Source organism: Oncorhynchus kisutch, linkage group LG22 (assembly GCF_002021735.2).
Source record: "Oncorhynchus kisutch isolate 150728-3 linkage group LG22, Okis_V2, whole genome shotgun sequence".
In the NCBI taxonomy this organism is placed as follows: Eukaryota; Metazoa; Chordata; class Actinopteri; order Salmoniformes; family Salmonidae; genus Oncorhynchus; species Oncorhynchus kisutch.
The window spans coordinates 17,908,532-17,929,020 of NC_034195.2; the positions used below are offsets into that span (position 1 = coordinate 17,908,532).

The 20,489-nt window shown below is 42.2% G+C and overlaps 1 protein-coding gene across 1 annotated transcript in view; it reads right to left on the reverse strand.

Moving 5' to 3' along the window:
- Window positions 1–1,866: 1,866 nt before the first annotated feature.
- Window positions 1,867–20,489, reverse strand: part of LOC109867675 (potassium voltage-gated channel subfamily KQT member 1) — a 37,832-nt gene continuing 19,209 nt past the window's right edge. The window contains exons 4-12 of the mRNA XM_031801893.1: window positions 20,190–20,268; window positions 19,924–20,020; window positions 16,843–16,983; window positions 12,735–12,845; window positions 12,454–12,549; window positions 8,707–8,835; window positions 7,205–7,361; window positions 3,723–3,749; window positions 1,867–2,005 (exon numbers count right to left, since the gene is read on the reverse strand). Of these exons, the coding sequence (XP_031657753.1) occupies window positions 1,887–2,005; window positions 3,723–3,749; window positions 7,205–7,361; window positions 8,707–8,835; window positions 12,454–12,549; window positions 12,735–12,845; window positions 16,843–16,983; window positions 19,924–20,020; window positions 20,190–20,268 (956 nt within the window). The 3' untranslated portion in view covers window positions 1,867–1,886. The remainder of the gene's footprint in view (window positions 2,006–3,722; window positions 3,750–7,204; window positions 7,362–8,706; window positions 8,836–12,453; window positions 12,550–12,734; window positions 12,846–16,842; window positions 16,984–19,923; window positions 20,021–20,189; window positions 20,269–20,489) is intronic.

A 20,489-nucleotide genomic window follows, 5' to 3' on the forward strand; every position in this document is an offset into this window, starting at 1 on the left:
TGAATAATTGAAACTGAAACAGTGCATCCCGAATGGAGGCATCAAATAATGTACCAGGCCAGCTGTGATTTAAAACGTGATAGCAATACTTTTTGGTCTATTAAGAAATGTATTGGGGAATTATATGAATAATGCATTGAACTGCATCCACCTCTTATAATGTTGGTTTTGTAGCACAAACTGTGAATTGTATATTTTTGACTGATATTATGATTTCAGTTTGTTTCATATCTGCAAAATAGTTAAATTGCGGTCAGTTCCACTTTAAATGACTACCTTATCTCTGTAACCCACACATACAATTATCTGTAAGGTCCCTCAGTCTAGCAGTGAATTTCAAACACAGATTCAACCACAAATACCAGGGAGGTTTATAAATGCCTGGCAAAAAGGAGCATCTATTGGTAGATTGTTAAAAAAGCAGACATTGAATAGACCTTTGAGCATGGTGAATTTATTAATTACACTTTAGATGGTGTATCAATACACCCAGTCACTACAACGATCCAGGCGTCCTTCTTAACCCAGTTGCTGGAGAGGAAGGAAACCGCTCAGGGATTTCACCATGAGGCCAATGGCGATTTTAAAACAGTTACAGAGTTTAATGGCTATGATGGGAGAAGACTGAGGCTGGATCAACAAAATTGTAGTTACTCCACAATACTAACTTCACTGACAGAGTGAAAAGAAGGAAGCTTGTACAGAATAAAAATATTCTAAAACATGTATCCTGCTTGAAATAAGGCACTAAAGTAAAACAGCAAATAATTTGGCAAAGAAATTAACTTTATGTCCTGAATAAAAAGTGTTATGCTTGGGGCAAATCCAACACAGCACGTCACTGAGTACCACTATTCATATTTTCAAGCATGGCTGCATTATATTATGGGTATGCTTGTCATCGGCAAGGACTAGGTCGTTGTTTTTAAATGAAAATAAACTGAATAGAGTTAAGCACAGGCAAAATTCTAGAGGAAAACCTGGTTCAGCCTGCTTTCCAACAGACACTGGGAGACAAATGTACCTTCAGCAGGACAATAGCATTAAACACAAGGCCAAATATACACTGGAGTTGCTTACCAAGATTACATTGAATGTTCCTGAGTGGCGTAGTTAAAGTTTTGACTTAAATCAGCTTGATAATCTATGGCAAGACATGAAAATGGCTGTCTAGCAATGTTCAACGACCAACTTGACAGAGCTTGAAGAATTATTGAATGAAGAATGTGCAAATAGTGTATAATCCAGGTGTGCAAAGCTCTTAGAGACTTACCCAGAAAGACTCAGCTGAAATTACTGCCAAAGGTGATCCTAACATGCATTGACTCAGGTTGTTGAATACTTATCTAATGAAGATATATATGTGTTTTATTTTTCCTAAAATATATTTTTTTACAAATGTTTATTCCAATTTGACATAACAAAGTATTGTGTGTAGATCGTTGACAAAAATGACAATTCATCCCCCCCCCACTTTGTAATATAACAAAATGTGTAAAAAGTCAAGGGGTGTGAATACTTTCTCGAAGGCACTATAGCAACTAGCCAACCAGTCACCTTACAAACATGTCACAAACAAACGGGACTGTTTTCTCCAACTCAGGGTTAATCCGTTCTATACCGTGGTAACAACCAGGGTTTCAAGCACTCAAGAGGCCATTTAACAGAGCAGCTCTACATTGACAGGGAGGGCTCTTTGGCCTATCAACAGGCTTTCTACCATACAGATTACGGATGGGCCTGTGTAAGAGGCAGGGAGGTGTCTATGGTATGGATTAATAAATGAATAAGGACAAAGAGCATGGGTACAATACAATGGCTGTAGGGTTGATGAACGGCAGGCAGATGTACTGTAATGAGTGACGGATGGAGGGGTAGTTAGGTACTCACTGTGCTGTGTCTTTCACCACGGTTAAAGGGATGTCCTCGCTGACATAGGCCATGTCATCACACAACCTGTTCGTCCGGGAGATGTCCATGGAAGAGCCGTCCAGTTTTTTCTTAACTGTGGGAGACAACACAAGAGTCTTGATGATATAATCAAGGATTCAGTTCAACTCCGCTTCCGATTTACTAAGTAAGAAGAAAATAGGCTAATTGAAAAAGTAAAGGATAGTCATTAGGGAAGTGTCTACCTGGAGAGGCAGGACAGCTCAGATTGAAAGAGGACCATGAGTGCTGAACGCCTGGAGTCAAGAAGAACAATAAGAAATAAAGAAATAAAGGAAGGAAGGAAGGAAGGAAGGAAGGAAGGAAGGAAGGAAGGAAGGAAGGAAGGAAGGAAGGAAGGAAGGAAGGAAGGAAGGAAGGAAGGAAGGAAGGAAGGAAGGAAGGAAGGAAAAGGAGTGAGAAACAGGTGGAACAAAGACAGTGGAAGAAGATATGGTGACTAGTCAATCAAGTATACAGCATGTCATTGAATGGTATCATCACACCAAGAAGAGGTTATTTTAGTCTGTGAAGATGGTGATTGGTAACATCGCTTTCGAACCTCTAGAGTTTGTTTGTGCAGCTAAAAACCATCACACAGTGAAGGTTTGTAGGGAACTAGCTACAGTCCAACAGTCAGCATAGTTTCATAAAGAATAAAGAATGGAAAAAAACGGGGTTCCAGGAACTGGGTGAGCACTCCAACCAAAGCAAAGGCAACTGAACCCTCTGGACCTTTACCATCAGTTTAACATTGTTCAGCCCGGATGCTTCGGCTACACTGTTACTTTAGACCCACTCAAACAGAAAGAAGAGTGAGAGAGGGGGGGGGGGGCAGAGATAGAGAAGAGAGAGAGGGAGAAAGAGCGGGAGCGGTAGACAGAGAGAGAGGGGGGAGAGGTAGAGAGACACAGATAGAGACAGAAGGAGAAATAGTGAGAGAGAGAAAGGGGGAGAGAGAGAGGGAAAGTTAAGGACAGGGGGTACTGTGCAGCTCCTCCACTTCTCTCTCATTCAGTGGGACCGGGGACGCGAGCGGGCTTATCTGCTACAAAAACACTGCAGGCTTATTAATATCTGGCCCTGTCAGAGCAAACACACTGGGTTAGGAGCACCAGAGAATGAAAACAAGCAGGGGCCAGAGAGCGAGAGATGGTGGGGGTGGGCAGAAAGAGCGAGACAGAGAGAGTGACAGACAGAGAGAGAGAGAGAGACAAAGAACGAGAGAGGGAGAGAGAGTGACAGCCTGGAAAGAGAGCGCCCCATTGAAAATGGAGATTCTCACAGACGGCAGCCGGGCCAGAGGGCCAGACAGATAAGTGGAGTGATAAGCCGGACGTTGACTAAATCAAACAATGCCCAGTTTAATTCTGACCACTGGAGCTCCACAATGTCCGCTTATCACCCCAACCTCCCTCCCAGTCCCCCCTGTTCCCCGGTGAGTCCCCCGGCCCCTGACCCAGCCCTCACCCCGACTGGTGTTGGCAGGACAGACAGAAAAGAAAACACCCAGGCTAGGCTGGTAGAGAGGAGAGGAGGGAGTCCAGGGCCTGCCTGCATCTGTCTCTCTGCTGGCTTCCAGTTTGCTCCGGTTGGTGACAAACTCCAGTCTAATTAAAATACTGTCTAGGTCATGGGGAGAAAATAAATAATGATTAACACAGAGGATCTCTTAAAGGGACAAAGGATTGAGCCTGAAACGGTGTGAGTTGGAACTGAAGTGCGTCACGAAGACTGGAGGTCATGGGGTCAAGTAGGAGATGGTGTCTGAGTGTAGAGAGGTGAGGGCTCACCTGTTTGTCTGAGCATCCGGGTGATGACTGAGGAGGAAAAGAAAGAACTTCTCAAAATGATGTCCTCAAAAACCACTACCTTAATTTGACATACTGTACATAAAGGAATCAAAATCAACACAACCAATGGCATGGGATTCTTACAATTATTTTTACCTTTATTTAACTAGGCATGTCAGTTAAGAACAAATTCTTATTTTCAATGATGGCCTCGGAACAGTGGGTTTACTGCCTTGTTCAGGGGCCGAACGACAGATTCTTTACCTTGTCAGCTCGGGGATTCAATCTTGCAACCTTTCGGTTACTAGTCCAACGCTCTAAACACTAGGCTACCCAGGCCGTTGACTCATCTCAACACTAGACCACTTTTGAGGTCTGAAAACATACGATAAACTTAGATTTCAGCATCAACCAACTCTTAATATAAGCGAGTGCAATGTCATTGCTGTTCTAACAACACTTTTCATCAACAAGAAAACTGTTAACAGTTTGTTTCCGCAGGATAAGAACCTTTTTAAACACCCACGATCTCCAGAGACAGTTGAATCTGCAGATGTCTGTTTTTATACACTGTAATCAGCAGAAAGCACACCATGCTGCCTGGAATTTAAACATTATCCTTCGTGACAACATGCTGTTGAGAGTATGGTGAGCATGGCTACTTAAATGTCTTTATGACATCAACAGACCGCCTTTTAAAAGTCTTGGCTCCACTAACTAGCCTCAAAATACATGCAACTTGACAAATATGTTTTTTCCCCCCCCTCTAAAGTTCAAAGGCAGTAAGGCATATGTTCCTGTTCATTATCTACCGTTACATCCCTCCAATTAAGCACCAAACGAGTTAGCATTTTCGCCCATATCTCCTTCCTCTGCTGGTTACGTTCTGTGTTAATATCCCTCTCCCTCCTTTCATGATTATGTGCTTTGACAGGAAAAACTCCTAAAGCACACTTCTTAACCTCCAGACCGGGACGATTCATTTGGCGGGGGTTTACACAGAAAGCCCCCCCCCCCCCCGCCCCCGTTACATGGTGCAACGGTCTAGTTAGCAACATCAGTAAGGTGAATACTAAGTAACTGAATGCAACATCTGCGGGAATTTTACCATTGATTCAACACAAAACACTAGCTTTCTGACTGACTCTTGCCGCAACATCTATTTTGAAGTACTTTCTGTCATTTTCTTCAGGTAAAATCAATCAAAGTGCGAGTGTCTGATGCCAGTGATGCGGACAAGTGGAGCAGTAAAGCACTTGTACAGTATACAGGAACTCTAATCACCAGTGACTCTAATGACTTTCATCTGGCCTGGCCTGTCCTTGTTGGTGCTGGAGCCTAACCCAGCCACATGGCAGCCATCTTGTGTCTGTCTTTCTATCCCAGGGCCCCTGTTCCTCTCTCTGACTGACTGACATTCAAGCCCTGTACCAGCTTCACCCCCCGTCCCCCGTCCCCGTCCCCGTCCCCGTCCCCCATCCCTCTTCTCTCCCTCTATGGGGGAAGAGAGAGAATCACACCACTCACTCACCAAATCCAACCACTCAGAACCTTACCATCGATAGGCATGCTGAGTCAGAGCATTCTTCAAATCTTTACTGTGTCATGTCCAATGCACATGACATCCTGTACTGTACATTTAAACACATTCACTGTTACTTACAATTTAATAAACTGGTCCTGAACATCTCTAAAACTAAGAGCATTGTATTTGGTACAAAGCTGAATCTGGTAATGAATGGTGTTTCTGTTGAACAAGTTGAGGAGACTAAATTACTTGCTGTTTCCTTAGATTGTAAACTGTCATGGTCAAAACATATAGATTCAATGGTTGTAAAGATGGGGAGAGGTCTGTCCATAATAAAGGGACGCTCTGCTTTTTTGACACCACACTCCACAAAGCAAGTTACGCAGGCTTTAGTTTTGTCTAATCTTGATTAATGGCCAGTCGTGTGATCGAGTGCCTGCAAGGAAAGTTAAGCTGCAGCTGGCCCAGAACAAAGCGCCACATCTTGCTCTTCACTGTAATCAGAGGGCTGATATAAATACTATGCATGCCAGTCTCTCTTGGCTAAGAGTTGAGGAGAGACTGACTGCATCCTTCTTTTTATAAGAAACATGAATGTGTTGAAAATCCCAAATCGTTTGCATAGTCACCTTACACACAGCACTGACACACACACTTACCCCACCAGACATGCCACCAGGGGTCTTTTCACAGTCCCCAAATCCAGAACAAATTCAAGAAAGTGTACAGTATTATATAGAGCCCTTATTGCATGGAACTTCCTTCCATCTCATATTGCTCAAATAAACAGTAAACCTGGTTTTAAAAAAACGGATAAAGCAACACTTCGAGGCACAATACCTCTCCCCTATTTGCCCAAATAGTTTGTGTGTATGTATTGACATGTAGACTACGTGTGCCTTTAAACATATGTAGTTCTGTCCTTGAGTTGTTCTTGAGTTGTCCTTGAGTTGTCTATTAATGTTCTGTATTATTTCATGTTTTGTGTGGACCCCAGGAAGAGTAGCTGCTGCTTGTGCAACAATTCATGGGGATCCTAATAAAATACCAAAAATACCAAAAAGCTCTAGTATTTTATATTCTGGTTTAAGTAAGTGTGTGTGTTCCTCTTAAAATAAACCACAATATGTTACACATTCTAATATCAATGAGCTTGTTACTTCCTCTATCACTTTATAGAAAATGTGTTCAGATATGCCCAGTATGTAGTGGCGACGAGTCATTCAAGGCAGGTGGGGCAGAACCTGTTTAGCAGTTTTGCATGTTATTTTGGTATTACTACGTGTCACATGTCAATTTGTAAATCACGTTATCTACTGTAGCTTTGACTGGACTGATCATGTCAACATCATACTTTCAAATTATTAGCTAGACAAGCAGTCATCATCATGCATCAAGTCGGCAATCTACTGGCAAATCCTTTTCAGGTGTAACAGTGGTAAGGATTCAATGCATGGTGCTGAAAATCATTTCTGCTGTTGGGACAGCTTTATGTAGGACCTAACAGTTTGTGGGCACTGTTTCTCATTGTTATAGTGCAATTAATGTAAAAATCGCCACTATCATTATGGCAGTATCCAACTGGGCAAAAACTGGTTGAATCAATGTTGTTTCCACATCATTTCAGCAATAAAAATCTATGTGATAACATTGAATTAACGTGGAAAACTGATTATATTTACTAAATGTCTGCAAGGGACATTTAGTAAGGGAATTTCATGTTTTTTCCCACCCAGCTTTTAACCTACTTCCAGTGACCTTGCAACATTTTGTGTTGTTGATGTCATGTCAAATTCATGTTAGTTGATAACTCAACCAAATGTGAATCAAAACTAGACGTTGAAATGACATCTGTTTCCAGTGTAATCTACCTTCACTTTAAGCCAAACATTAGGAGCATCTGTAACATGACCAACTGTAAAGAAACCTGTTCCATCCAGTACTGTCCAGTTACCTGGCTGTTCTTCCAGAAACAAGGGGACCTCTTTCTTCTCGTCTTCATCCTCAATGTGGTCGAAGGTGAGCTGAGGAATATACATCCTCTTCTCTCCAGGGATGGTCAGGGAGCCGTTGTCACGGACCATCTTCAGTTTCCTCTTGGGGCGCTTGCTCTGAAGACAGAGACACGAGAAGAGCATCACCGGGACTGTCCGGAACACAAAACTCAGCATCGGTCATTAGGGCCAGGAGTTTCACTGGTCAGGTTTACGTGGCCACTCCTGGTCCTGTGGGAATAAACAGGTAAGGGTTGCATGTGGCCTATCACTATGTCCGTATGATATGTTTTTTTGGGTTGCACTTAGAGTTGTTTTAGCACTATCACCTCATTTGCTATTGCTGACATTGCATGTGCTGCCCAGTAAACATTGATGCTGCACTGCATAACCATTCGTAATGCTGATGCCCCAGTATTTGCTTTGTAAGCAATGATTCGTGCACACTTAAAACCTCTTCAGATAATACATTTCTGACATTTCAATTGGTTGGTCAAAGCTACCTGCACTTATAGCGTGGTGACTTAGGCCATGTCTTCTAATCTGTGCAGGTTTAGCGGAGGTCAAAGCTCTTTGAGTCTCTGAATGCCTCCGGACCTTCATTGTGCTCCACTCCGTCTCCCAGAACAAGCTTTATAGACTGACTGCTTTATAGAAACGGAATGATTTTTACTCAGTGACAGACACACAGTCTCCTGCCATTGACTCGCCCACAGTCCTGTCCAAATACCAGAATGTGCCTGAATTCTGAATGACTCATTAGGAACAGAGGGGAGAGGGATAGAGGAGAGCGAGAGAGAAGGAGAAAAGTCACATACAGAAACAGAAAGGGACGGAAGCAGCCTTCACTCTCCCTAATATGTGTGGGTTCAATGCTAAACAAAGATTTTTTTGTTGTTGTTCTACCAACACAAAGGTTTACTCCCATGAGAAAGGCAGCGGTGACATCATCTCAACTGACTGTGTCTTTGTGTGGGGAGACAAAGGCCTGGAGTCATCCTGGTGGCTCACTGGCTCAGGCCTCGAGGGGTAGGGGGTATGTGGTGTGGGTGGGGGCTGCTGCCTGGGGAAAGGGAGTGGATGGGGTGCTTAACTTGTTCTTTCACAGTCAGTTCCATGCCCTAAGCACCACCACACAGCTAATGTAGTTAAGTTAAAAATCACATTGTCGAAGGGGATAATACTAGGTCTTTCAGCCAGATGGACGGCTCATATCCCCACTAAACAGCTTTTAGGGCAGCTCTCTTTCTGTCATCTCTGGAAATTGAGATGGGATGCATGTGCTCCGAGTGACGGGTTGATCCGATATATTAGCTGTTGATTGACGAAGCAGCTAGAGTGCATCGGTGGAATGCAGAGGCTAACTGTTGCTTTTCTCTGAACAGGGTTAACGGTACATAATGTGTGTATACATCTACTGTATTTTTATTTTTAATAACTGAAGAAGTAATGCAGTTTTTACCTTGTTTCTGAGGTTTGGGCTGTCGTTTTCAGAATTCATGGTAGGGATGTAGTCTCCGGTGAGGACGTACATTTTCCAGGTGGCAGGACAGCCTTCTGGTTTCTCTGCTACATAGCACCGCCACAGCGCCTGAGGGAGGATGGAGACAAACAGTGAACCAGCGTGATAAATGTTTGAATCACATCATTGACCAGGGTAAACCCAGCGGGTGAGCTGATCACCTGGACATTTTCTCAGCGCTAAGTAGAAGTTGGCCTTAGGCACAGATCTGGAATCAGACCTTTCCAAACCTCAACCAGTACGTGGCAAACAGCTTACAGTCTGTCAGTACAACACCGTGCTCTGACAGAGACAACTCTTCTCTGTTTCACAACCTCAGCCTGGCATTATTTGGTGAAAAATCTCATTCCTTTTTTTAGCTCTGCACCATCATCCTCGTCATCGTCATCATCATGTTTATTCAGTGTCTCTATGTTTCTAAATGTCACCACAATAAGGATTATCTTTGTAAATGCAGCTGTGGGCTTCTGTGTATGTTCAGAGTCAATGTGATCCTTGGGATGGCCAGCTCCTGGCAAATAAAACCGGGTGCTATTTGCCTGTCGTCTCTGTCTGGGAGAGAACGGGACAGAACCGCTCACCTTTTCCAGGACATGGCAGGAATATGCAGACTACAAACACTGCTACTCCTCTAATTGTAGTAGAATGCTTTTTGAAGCTTACATTGGCAAGGTCTGGAGGGAACAAATACATTCCGTAAAGGATCGAATTTGGGAGATTTTGTGGTCTTGGACATGTTTTTAAAAATCTTAGGGCTGCAATCCCGTTAATGATATGACAACAGCCAGTGAAAGTGGAGAGCGCCAAATTCAAACAACAGAAATCTCATAATTAAAATTCCCCAAACATACATGTATTTTATACCATTTTAAATGTAATCTTGTTGTTAATCCCACCAAAGTGTCCGATTTCAAATAGGCTTTACATCGAAAGCACCACAAACGGTTATGTTAGGTCAGAGCCAAGCCACAGAAAAACACAGCCATTTTTCCAGCCAGAGGAGTCACAAAAAACACAAATAGAGATACAATGAATCACTAACCTTTGATGATCTTCATCAGATGACACTCATAGGACATTGCTACACAATGTTTTGTTCGATAAAGTGCATATTTATATAAAAAATCTCAGTATACATTGGCGCGTTATGTTCACTAGTTCCAAAAACATCCGGTGATATTGCAGAGAGCCACATCATTGTACAGAAATACTCATTATAAATGTTGATGAAAATACAATTGTTAGACATGGAAATATAGATACACTTCTCCTTAACTTCTCTAGGGTAGGCGGCAGCATTTGGAATTTTGGATGAAAAGCATGCTCAAATTAAACAGCTTTCTACTCAGGCTGAGAGGATAGGATATGCATATAATTAGTAGATTTGGATAGAACACACTTTACAGTTTCCAAAACGGCTAAAATAATGTTTGTGAGTATAACAGAACTGATTTGGCAGGCGAAAACCTGAGAAAAATCCATTCAGGAAGTAGGATTTTTCCCCCATAGTTTTTTATTCAATGCCATTACAGTATCCATTGACTTAGGACTCAAATTGCAGTTCCTATGCCTCCCACTAGATCAAGGTCAGGTCAACAGTCTTTAGAAATTGTTTCAGGCTTGTATTCTGAAAAATGAGGGAGTAAGAGCAGTCTGAATGAGTGGACCCTGCCGTGTCACAGAGCTTTTTCATGCGTGCGACCAGAGAGAGTGCCTTTCTTGTTTACCTTTATATTGACGACGTTATTGTCTGGTTCAAATATTATAGATTATTTAGGCTAAAAACAACCTGAGTATTGAATATAAACATCGTTTGATGTTTCTATGAACTTTACAGATACCATTTGGATTTTTTGTATGCCTGTTGTGACTGTGTTTGAGCCTGTGGATTATTGAAGAAAATGCGCGAACAAAGTGGTTTTTGGATATAAAGAAAGATTTTATCGAACAAAAGGAACATTTATTGAATAAATTAATGTCTTCTGAGTGCCACCATATGAAGATCATCAAAGGTAAGGGATTAATTGTATCTCTATTTCTGACTTGTGTAACTCTTCTACTTTACTGGTTACTGTTTGTAATGATTTGTCTGCTGGGCTATGTTCTCAAAGAATTGTAAGGTACGCTTTCACCGTAAAGCATTTTTGAAATCTGACACCAGGGTTGGATTCACAAGAAGTTCATCTTTAAACCAATGTAAAATAGTTGTATCTTTACTGAATTTTTATAATGAGTATTTCTGTATTTGAATTTGGCACTCTGCAATCTCACTCGCTAGCGTCCCACATACCCTAGAGAGGTTAATGTCAGATTTTAAAAAAGCTTTACGGAAAAAGCAAGCCACGCAATAATCTGAGAACGGCGCTCAGAAAACAAATAGAGATATCCGCCATGTTGGAGTCAACAGAAATCAGAAATAACATTAGAAATATTCACTTACCTTTGATGATCTTCATCAGAATGCACTCCCAGGAATCCCAGTTCCACATTAAATGTTTGATTTGTTCGATAATGTCCATCATTTATGTCCAAAGAGCTACTTTTGTTAGCACGTTTGGTAAACAAATCCAAAGTCATGAAGCGCGTTCCTTAGTTGCAGATGAAATGTCAAAAAGTTCCGTTACTGTCCGTAGAAACATGTCAAACAATGTATGTCAATCTTTGGGATGTTTTTAACATAAAACTTCAATAATATTCCAACCAGAGAATTCCTTTGTCTTCAGAAAAGCAAAGGAACGGGAGATACCTCTCATGTGAAATGCGTGTGAGCAGCGCGTGACTGCTGGAAGACCTCGGACTCATTCCTCTCTCATTTGGTCCCACCTCACAGTAGAATCCTAAAACAAGTTTCTAAAGACGGTTGACATCTAGTGGAAGCCTTAGGAAGTGCAACATAACCAATATCCCACTGTGTATTCAATAGGGGCTGTGTTGAAAATCGACCAACCTCACATTTCCCACTTCCTGTTTGGATTTCTTCTCAGGCGTTTGCCTGCCATATGAGTTCTGTTATACTCAAAGACATCATTCAAACAGTTTTAGAAACGTCAGAGAGTTTTCTACCCAATACTAGTAATAATATGCATATATTAGCAACTGGGACTGAGGAGCAGGCAGTTTACTCTGGGCACCTTTCATCCAAGCTACTCAATACTGTAGCCATAAGAAGTTAATTCAACCCGTCTGACCTGCTAGCCTGGAGTTGCTACATGAGTGCACTAAATCAAAGATGATGTGTGTCAGAACCAAACCAGCCCAGACCAGCCCAGCTCCTACATTCTTAGAAAAAAGCTGTCCCCATAGGAGAACCATTTTTGGTACCAAGTAGAACCATTTTAGGTTCCATGTAGAACCCTCTGTGGAAAGGGATCCCAATGGAACCCAAAACGATTGTAATTGGAACCAAAATGGTTCTACCAGGAACCAACAAGTGTTCTTCAAAGGGTTCTAATATGGACACAACCGAAGAACCCTTTTTGGTGTCTAGATGGCACCCTTTTTTTCTAAGAGTGTAGAGGTTCAATGGTCTACAGTATGTCCCAAATGCCATTACTCTGTTTAAGCTCTAAGTATACACTCTTTACTATACATGTTCTCTCCTATACACGGCTGTTAAGATCCCAGACAGGACAGAGTGAGTGATTGACTGGTGGGTGTCTGTCTGTCTGTGTCTCAGTCAGTCAGTACCTGGATTAGTGAGGCTGCAGCCGGGATCTGTCTGTTGAAATGTTTCTGTCTCTGTTTCTGCTGTACCTTCAGAGCAAAGCCCGAGCCCAGTATACCCTGGGGAGATAAAACAACAAAAGAGAGAGAGAGAGAGAGAGAGAGAGAGAGAGACATCACAACACTGTGAAAAGGACCTGGAGCTGCACACTGAGGCAACAGACAACACAGTATTGATGGAAGACAATTTTGTGTATTATGTACACATAATGCTATTTAGGTTGTTGAGGAGGAGGGGTAATTACTGCAGGAAGAGCGAAGAAGGAGATGGCGAAGACGCTGAAGCAGGAGGCGATGGCCTTCCCTATCCACGTCTGAGGAACCTTGTCCCCATAGCCAATGGTGGTCACCGTCACCTGGGAACAAAGACAGTAAAGATGGGATGATACTCTACGTTAGGGAAAACAAGGCAATGTTTCCACACACTGACTTTATTTTTATTCACATGCTAATTTCCTAGTATATATTTATAACATTTACATATCCATTTAACTGTCAACTAAAGAAGTTAAAATAGTTTTTAACGCGTTTCTAATAATGAGCTGCTGGGTTGTAATGAGGTCATTGAACACAGTGCTTTCACAGCTCCTTCAGCTTGGCGATAACAACAAGGGCCAGATCACGAAGAGAAAGTTCATCAGACGTATTGGCCCCGCTCCATATCTGTCACTATTCAACAGTTGAACTTCACTCAATAGGAATACGATTCTGACTGGGACTAATCCACGGTGAAGGGAGGAATTCGGCCGAGCGGGAGAGGAAAACAAATCCCCGCTGCATTTGCATGTACAATCACTCTGAAAGCTGAGCCAATTGTGACACATTGAGAGAAGCACTTGGCTTACAGTGGAGTGTCTTTGGGGCGCCGTGTGACCATGTGCTGTGTGCTGACACAAAGAGGGTGATGTAAGGTGAGATACTTAAAAGGCTTTGGGAGTAAAGAGGAAGAAGCCGAGTAGGAGGGAGGGAGAGAGGGGGTGGTTAATCCTCATCTACAAATTGTATGACCAAACAATAGGCCTGACATCAGTGTGGAATAGTCCCCTCAACATCACCCCTGCATTCAAACCCCAGGGCCCAGTTTTTTAAAAGTTATCTTTCTGGATGTATTTATCATAGAAATAGAATGAAGAGAACGGAAGTCCCCATTCAAGTCAATGATTCGACCGTTCTAGTCGTATTTCTATGCATGTAACTTTATGCATGTCACATGTAACTTTTGAATAACTGGGCCCTGGTGTAAGCTCTGCAATCCAGGTTTGTGGCGAAGCCTCTACATGCCTTCCCACAGGTCAAACAGACCATCTTGAGTTCTCACTGGGGCAAGGTCTATTTCTCCCTCTCTATGTGTAAGTATGTTTCATTGCCACACCACGCAGGCCATCCTATGGTTCATAGTAAACACCACAGACCCTATGTGTGGCATCACACCATAAACTAAATTAATGTATATGGCACACTGCTGCTCTTTCTCGATCTCTCCCTATCCTTCCTGAAATAAATCACTTTTCTGTCTCTCTCTCCAAATATATTTTCTCAGAAGTTGAGCAGAGTGGTGGTGAAGCTCCGGATCAAACACCCTTCCTTGAACAACCTCCATCTGCTTGGATGGACTGAGTGTGAGAGGCGGATGAGAGAAGAGACGGGGAATATGAATCATGCCATTGGCCCGTGGGCTCTGGGCCCGTCCTACAGCTGTGCCCTGCACATCCCACAATTGAAAACATGCTGACAGGGAATACGTTGGGAAACACACACACACACAAACCAGAGTTGAGTGACCAACGCTATTGGCACGGCATATCACAAGTCTCAAGTTCACAGTCTGTGAAAAACAAAGGAGAGCAAAGCTCCTATTGGGCTGTTTTGTTCATTGTGGGCTGCGAGACACAAAAAAACAGCTTTTCTTCTTGGTTTCATTGGGCACCTGAACCGTTCTAACTCTCATCAAAAAACAGCTTTTCTTCCTGGTTTCATTGGGCACATGAACCGTTCTCTCATCAAAAAAAAACAGCTTGTCTTCTTGGTTTCATTGGGCATCTGAACCGTTCTAACTCTCGTCAAAAAACAGCTAGTAATCCTGCAATTACAGTTTTAATTAAACAGTCTTAATTAAACAGTCTTTTGTGGTGTATAGATCCCACTAGCACAAGACTACCGCAGGTTTCTCATTACCCACAGCCTTACATTCAACAGTTTAATGAACTGAACTGGAAACTTGACCCACCCCGGATGGAAACCTGAAGGAAACAGCCACAACAGCATGGGCACAACACCATAAGCTGCCTCCTTATAGACTGAGTATTGCACCAACTACTTCACGCATCAGCCACAAATGGAAAAATGAATAGTCATTGAGTGTAGTTCAATCTTTGGTCCCAACTAGGGTGAGCAGCGTCTTCAAAATGTCCAATAAGAACCCCTGTGTGTTATTGAAGCTTCAGGACTATGTCTGTATTCATCGTCTACTTAACTCCTGACACCTTTTGTCTATTTCCCTCAAAACAAAACATCTTACTTTGGGGATAGAAATAGCTTTGTGTGACAGAAACCGGCTTAGGAACTTGTGTCGTCACGGTATTTCAGAATCACTCAAGGTAGAGGGGGACATTGACAGACACACACCACAAAACAACCACAAAAAGGTGGAAATAGAGGCTGTGGGTTTGATTCCTGTTGGGGTCACATACAGTTGAAGTCAGAAGTTCCTGACATTTAATCCTAGGAAGAATTCCCTGTCTTAGGTCAGTTAGGATCACCACTTTATTTTTGAGAATGTGAAATGTCAGAATAATAGTAGAGATAATGATTTATTTCAGATTTTATTTCTTTCATCACATCAGAAGTTTACATACTGTACACTCAATTAGTATTTGGTAGCATTGCCTTTAAATGGTTTAACTTGGGTCAAACATTTTGCGTAGCCTTTCACAAGCTTCCCACAATAAGTTGGGTGAATTTTGGCCCATTCCTCCTGACAGAGCTGGTGTAACGGAGTCAGGTTTGTAGGCTTCCTTGCTCACACACGCCTTTTCAGTTCTGCCCACAAGTTTTCTATGGGATTGAGGTCAGGGCTTTGTGATGGCCACTCCAATACCTTAACTTTGTTGCCCATAAGCCATATTGCCACAACTTTGGAAGTATGCTTGGGGTCATTGTCCATTTGGAAGACTCATTTGCGACCAAGCATTAACTTCCTGACTGTTGTCTTGAGATGTTGCTTCAATAAATCCACATAATTTTACTTCCTCATGATGCCATCTATTTTGTGAAGTGCACCAGTCCGTCCTGCAGCAAAGCACCCCAACAACATGATGCTGCCACCCCCGTGCTTCACGGTTGGGATGGTGTTCTTCGGCTTGCAAGCATCCCCCTTTTTCCTCCAAACACAATGATGGTCATTATGGCCAAACTGTTCTATTTTTGTTTCATCAGACCAGAGGATATTTTTCCAAAAAGTACAATCTTTGTCCCCATGTGCAGTTGCAAACCGTAGTTTGGCTTTTTTTATGGCGGTTTTGGAGCAGTGGCTTCTTCCTTGCTGTGCGGCCTTGCAGGTTATATCGATATAGGACTCGTTTTACTGTGAATATAGATACTTCGGGACCTGCTTCCTCCAGCATCTTCATAAGGTCCTTTGCTGTTGTTCTGGGATAGATTTTTACTTTTCGCACCAAAGTACGTTCATCTCTAGGAGACAGAACGTGTCTCCTTCCTGAGCTGTATGATGGCTGCGTGGTCCCATGGTGTTTATACTTTTGTTTGTACAGATGGACGTGGTACCTTCAGGCGTTTGGAAATTGCTCCCAAGGATGAACCTTGTGTAGGTCTACAATTATTTTTTGATTTCTTTTGATTTTCTCATGATGTCAAGCAAAGAGGCACTAAGTTTGAAGGTAAGCCTTGAAATACATCCACAGGTACACCTCCAATTGACTCAAAGGATGGCAATTAGCCTGTTAGAAGCTTCTAAAGCCATGGCATAATTTTCTGGAATTTTCCAAGCTGTTTAAAGGCACAGTCAACTTAGTGTATGTAAACTTCTGACCCACTGGAATTGTGGTGCAGTGAATTATAAGTGAAATAATCTCTCTGTAAACCATTGTTGGAAAAATTACTTGTGTCATGCACAAAGTAGATGTCCTAACCGACTTGCCAAAACTATAGTTGGTGAATAAGAAATTTGTGGAGTGGTTGAAAACACCGTTTTAATGACTCCAACCTAAGTGTATGTAAACTTCCGACTGTATGCTGTATGCTCAAATGTATACACACCACACTTCACTAAAAGTGTCCTTGAATTTGTTTACGTGTCTGCTATATGGCATATGTAATGCTATTACTATGCCTTACCACGCCCCACCACAGGGCATCAGCATAGGTGGAGAAGCCAGTCTTGCCCTCCTCGTCCACAGCATCCTTCTCCGCCAGGTACACAAAGTAGGAGGAGAAGATCAGCCCCAGGAAGCCGATGTACAGCGTGGTGATCAGCTCCTACAACAGAGGAAATACACACTGAGTGTAGTATGTCAGTTGTAATGTGTAGATAATGTGTTGATGTTAAATGCATTTCTTGACATTATTTGCACATTTTGCAGGTATGAATCGAACTAAAATTAAATGCATCCGGAACATATATCATTATAACACATCATTTGATCAAGGCTACAGCATGCAATGATTTAACATAGAAAGAGGAGGCATATACAGTGGATTCGGAAAGTATACAGATCCCTTGACTTTTTCCACATTTTGTTACGTTACAGCCTTATTCTAAAATTGACTAAATAAAAAATGTTCCTCATCAATCTACACACAATACCCCATAATGACAAAGCGAAAACAGGTTTTTAGACATTTTTGCAAATGATTTAAAAACAAAAACAGAAATACCTTATTGACATAAGTATTCAGACCATTTGTTATGAGACTCAAAATTGAGCTCAGGTGCATCCTATTTCAATTGATCATCCTTGAGATGTTCCTACAACTTGATTGGAGTCCACCTGTGGTAAATTCAATTGATTGGACATGATTTGGAATGGAACACACCTGTCTATACACAGTCCCACAGTTGACAGTGCATGACAGAGCAAATACCAAGCCATGAGGTCGAAGGAATTGTCCATAGAGCTCAGAGACAGGATTGTGTAGTGGCACAGATCTGGGGAAGGGTACCACAAAATGTCTGCAGCATTGAAAGTCCCCAAGAACACAGTGGCCTCCATCATTCTTAAATGGAAGAAATCTGGAACCACCAAGACTCTTCCTAGAACTGGCTGCCCGGCCAAACTGAGCAATCGGGGGAGAAGGGCCTTGGTCAGGGAGGTGACTGTGGTCTCTGTGGAGATGGGAGAACCTTCCAGAAGGAAGCACTCCACCAATCGAGCCTTTATGGTAGAGTGGCTAGAAGGAAGCCACTCCTAAGTAAAAGCCACATGACAGCCCGCTTGGAGTTTGCCAAAAGGCACCTAAAGGACTCTCAGACCATGCGAAACAAGATGCTCTAGTCTGATGAAACCAAGATTGAACTCTTTGGCCTGAATGCCAAGCATCACATCTGGAGGAAACCTGGCACCATCCCTATGGTGAAGCATGGTGGTGGCAGCATCATGCTGTGGGGATGTTTTTCAGGGACTGGGAAACTAGTCAGGATCGAGGGAAGAATGAACGGTGAAAAGTACAGAGAGATCCTTGATGAAAACCTGCTCCAGAGTGCTCAGGCCCTCAGACTGGGGTGAAGGTTCACCTTCCAACAGGACAACAATCCAAAGCACACAGCCAAGACAACGCAGGAGTGGCTTCAGGACAAGTCTCTGAATGTCCTTGAGTGGCCCAGCCAGAGCCTGGACTTGAACCCGATCAAACATCTCTGGAGAGACCTGAAAATAACTGTGCAGCGACACTCCCCATCCCACCTGACAGAGCTTGAGAGGATCTGCAGAGAAGAATGGGAGAAACTCTCCAAATACAAATACAGGTGTGCCAAGATTGTAGCGTCAAACCCAAGAAGACTCGAGGCTGTAATCTCAGCCAAAGGTGCTTCAACAAAGTACTGAGTAAATAGCAAGATAAAATATGTAAAACATACAGGGTCTGTAAAATGTATATATGTTCAGATCTTTTGTGAAATAGCAGTTACAAATAGAACTGGATGGACATCAGAAATAGAGGAAGGACTAAAAACAAACAAAAAATAACTATTGTAAAATAGACTGTGTATGTAAACTTTTTATTTATTTAAATATTTTTTATATATATTGACTTTCATAAGATGTATAAATTGAAGGTAAAAGCCGAAGTGTTTATTAGTTTACTCCAATTGGGGGATCGGTGGTAGGATTTGCGGGGAATAATAATAAAGGTATATTCTTTAAAAAAGTGTATGTATGTCTATATAGGTATGTGTATGTATATATGTATGCATGCGTGTAATGGATATATATATTGACCCCCCAAAAAATATGGGGGATTGGAAATGATGCAGACAACTACATTGATGGAACCAATATTCTTTCCGCAATATTAAGCTGATCCACACCTTTAAAAAAAAAAATTGAAAGTACTGAGTAAAGGTTCTGAATACTTATGTAAATGTGACATATTATACAATCGCAAAAATAAACAATTGAATCAATTTTAGAATAAGGCTGTAAAGTAACAAAATGTGGAAAAGGGTCAAGGGGTCTGAATAGTTTCCAATGCACTATCATTTCACACAGAGAGAAGACATCAGCTCCCTTTGACTATTGATGTAACCCTAAAACTAACCCCAAAAGATGACCGGTAGACCCATTGCACATCACAGAGAAATAACCCACATCTTCCAGTTCAAGAATAATAAAGAAAAGAATAAACAAGAGCTGTTGAGCCTGACTCTCTACCTCTCTCTCCTTATAAAGCCTTGCGGGTCTCAGTGAGAGTATCAGAGGAATCTGTGATTGCGCACCGGGCTCTGTGGTAATCACTGGTGGTAATGTAGCATGAAAAACATGGATAGATGTCTGCCCATAACCAGACAGGCTAGGCAAGAGGCAGGAGGAAGGGCAACTCAAACAGACCAAGTGCACTAATCCTCTGGAAGAAATGGCAGCAATGTGCACCCATCATCTGACCACAGGGTGTGTCCTTATTTGGTTAAGAAATGTCCAACACTCGTTGTTTTTCATTTTCAAAGCCATGACTAACCTCGTCTTAAGGCATCTCATTTACCTTGCATTTTCATTTTCATCAGTTTGATTGACTGAGGATTTATAAGAAGCCTACTCAAGGTTAAAAAAAAAAGTAGATCAAGTAGGATCAAGGTCGTTCAAGTCACTCTACTTAAAACAGCATTATGCTCCAGACGACCTTGCGATATTTAACTTCATGTGAGCACATACTGCACATAATTATGAGATGAAATGACCCCAAGATATGTAAAGGGATCGCCACCTGTCGATGGAGGAAGACTACAGATCCCAGAAGCCTCCATGTTCCTCCTTGACGATCCACGTGCAGCATGCGTAGAATCTGGAGGAAGCGAATCCCCCTGTAACCACAGAGACAAAAAGGCAACCGATGTCAATCAAACCTTAGCCTACACCAATGAGAGAGCCTCCTATACTCTCTTCCGCCCGTTTTACTAAGCAACGACAACACAGTTACAGCACAAGATATGACACAGTTATTATACTGTTATTTGTAACATACACAGTTACCTGATAGCAGATGTGGCGAACACCTGGCCATTGGAACCTACACTCAGCACTATGGCTGAGGCAATAACCACTATCAGATCTGTTGGGGGGGGGGGACAAAGAAAACAGACACCACCTGTAATGCATGTGCACCTCAACACATTAACATTTAGCTCATAATCTTCAAATGTTTAAATTGCCATTGAAAAACACAAGTAGTAACAGTATAAATAGTACTAGAAGAAGAGGGGTAAAACCACGTAACAACAGTGTCTGTCTGATTGCATGTGGCACAGTTGTGTGCGATTCAATAAAGTAGAA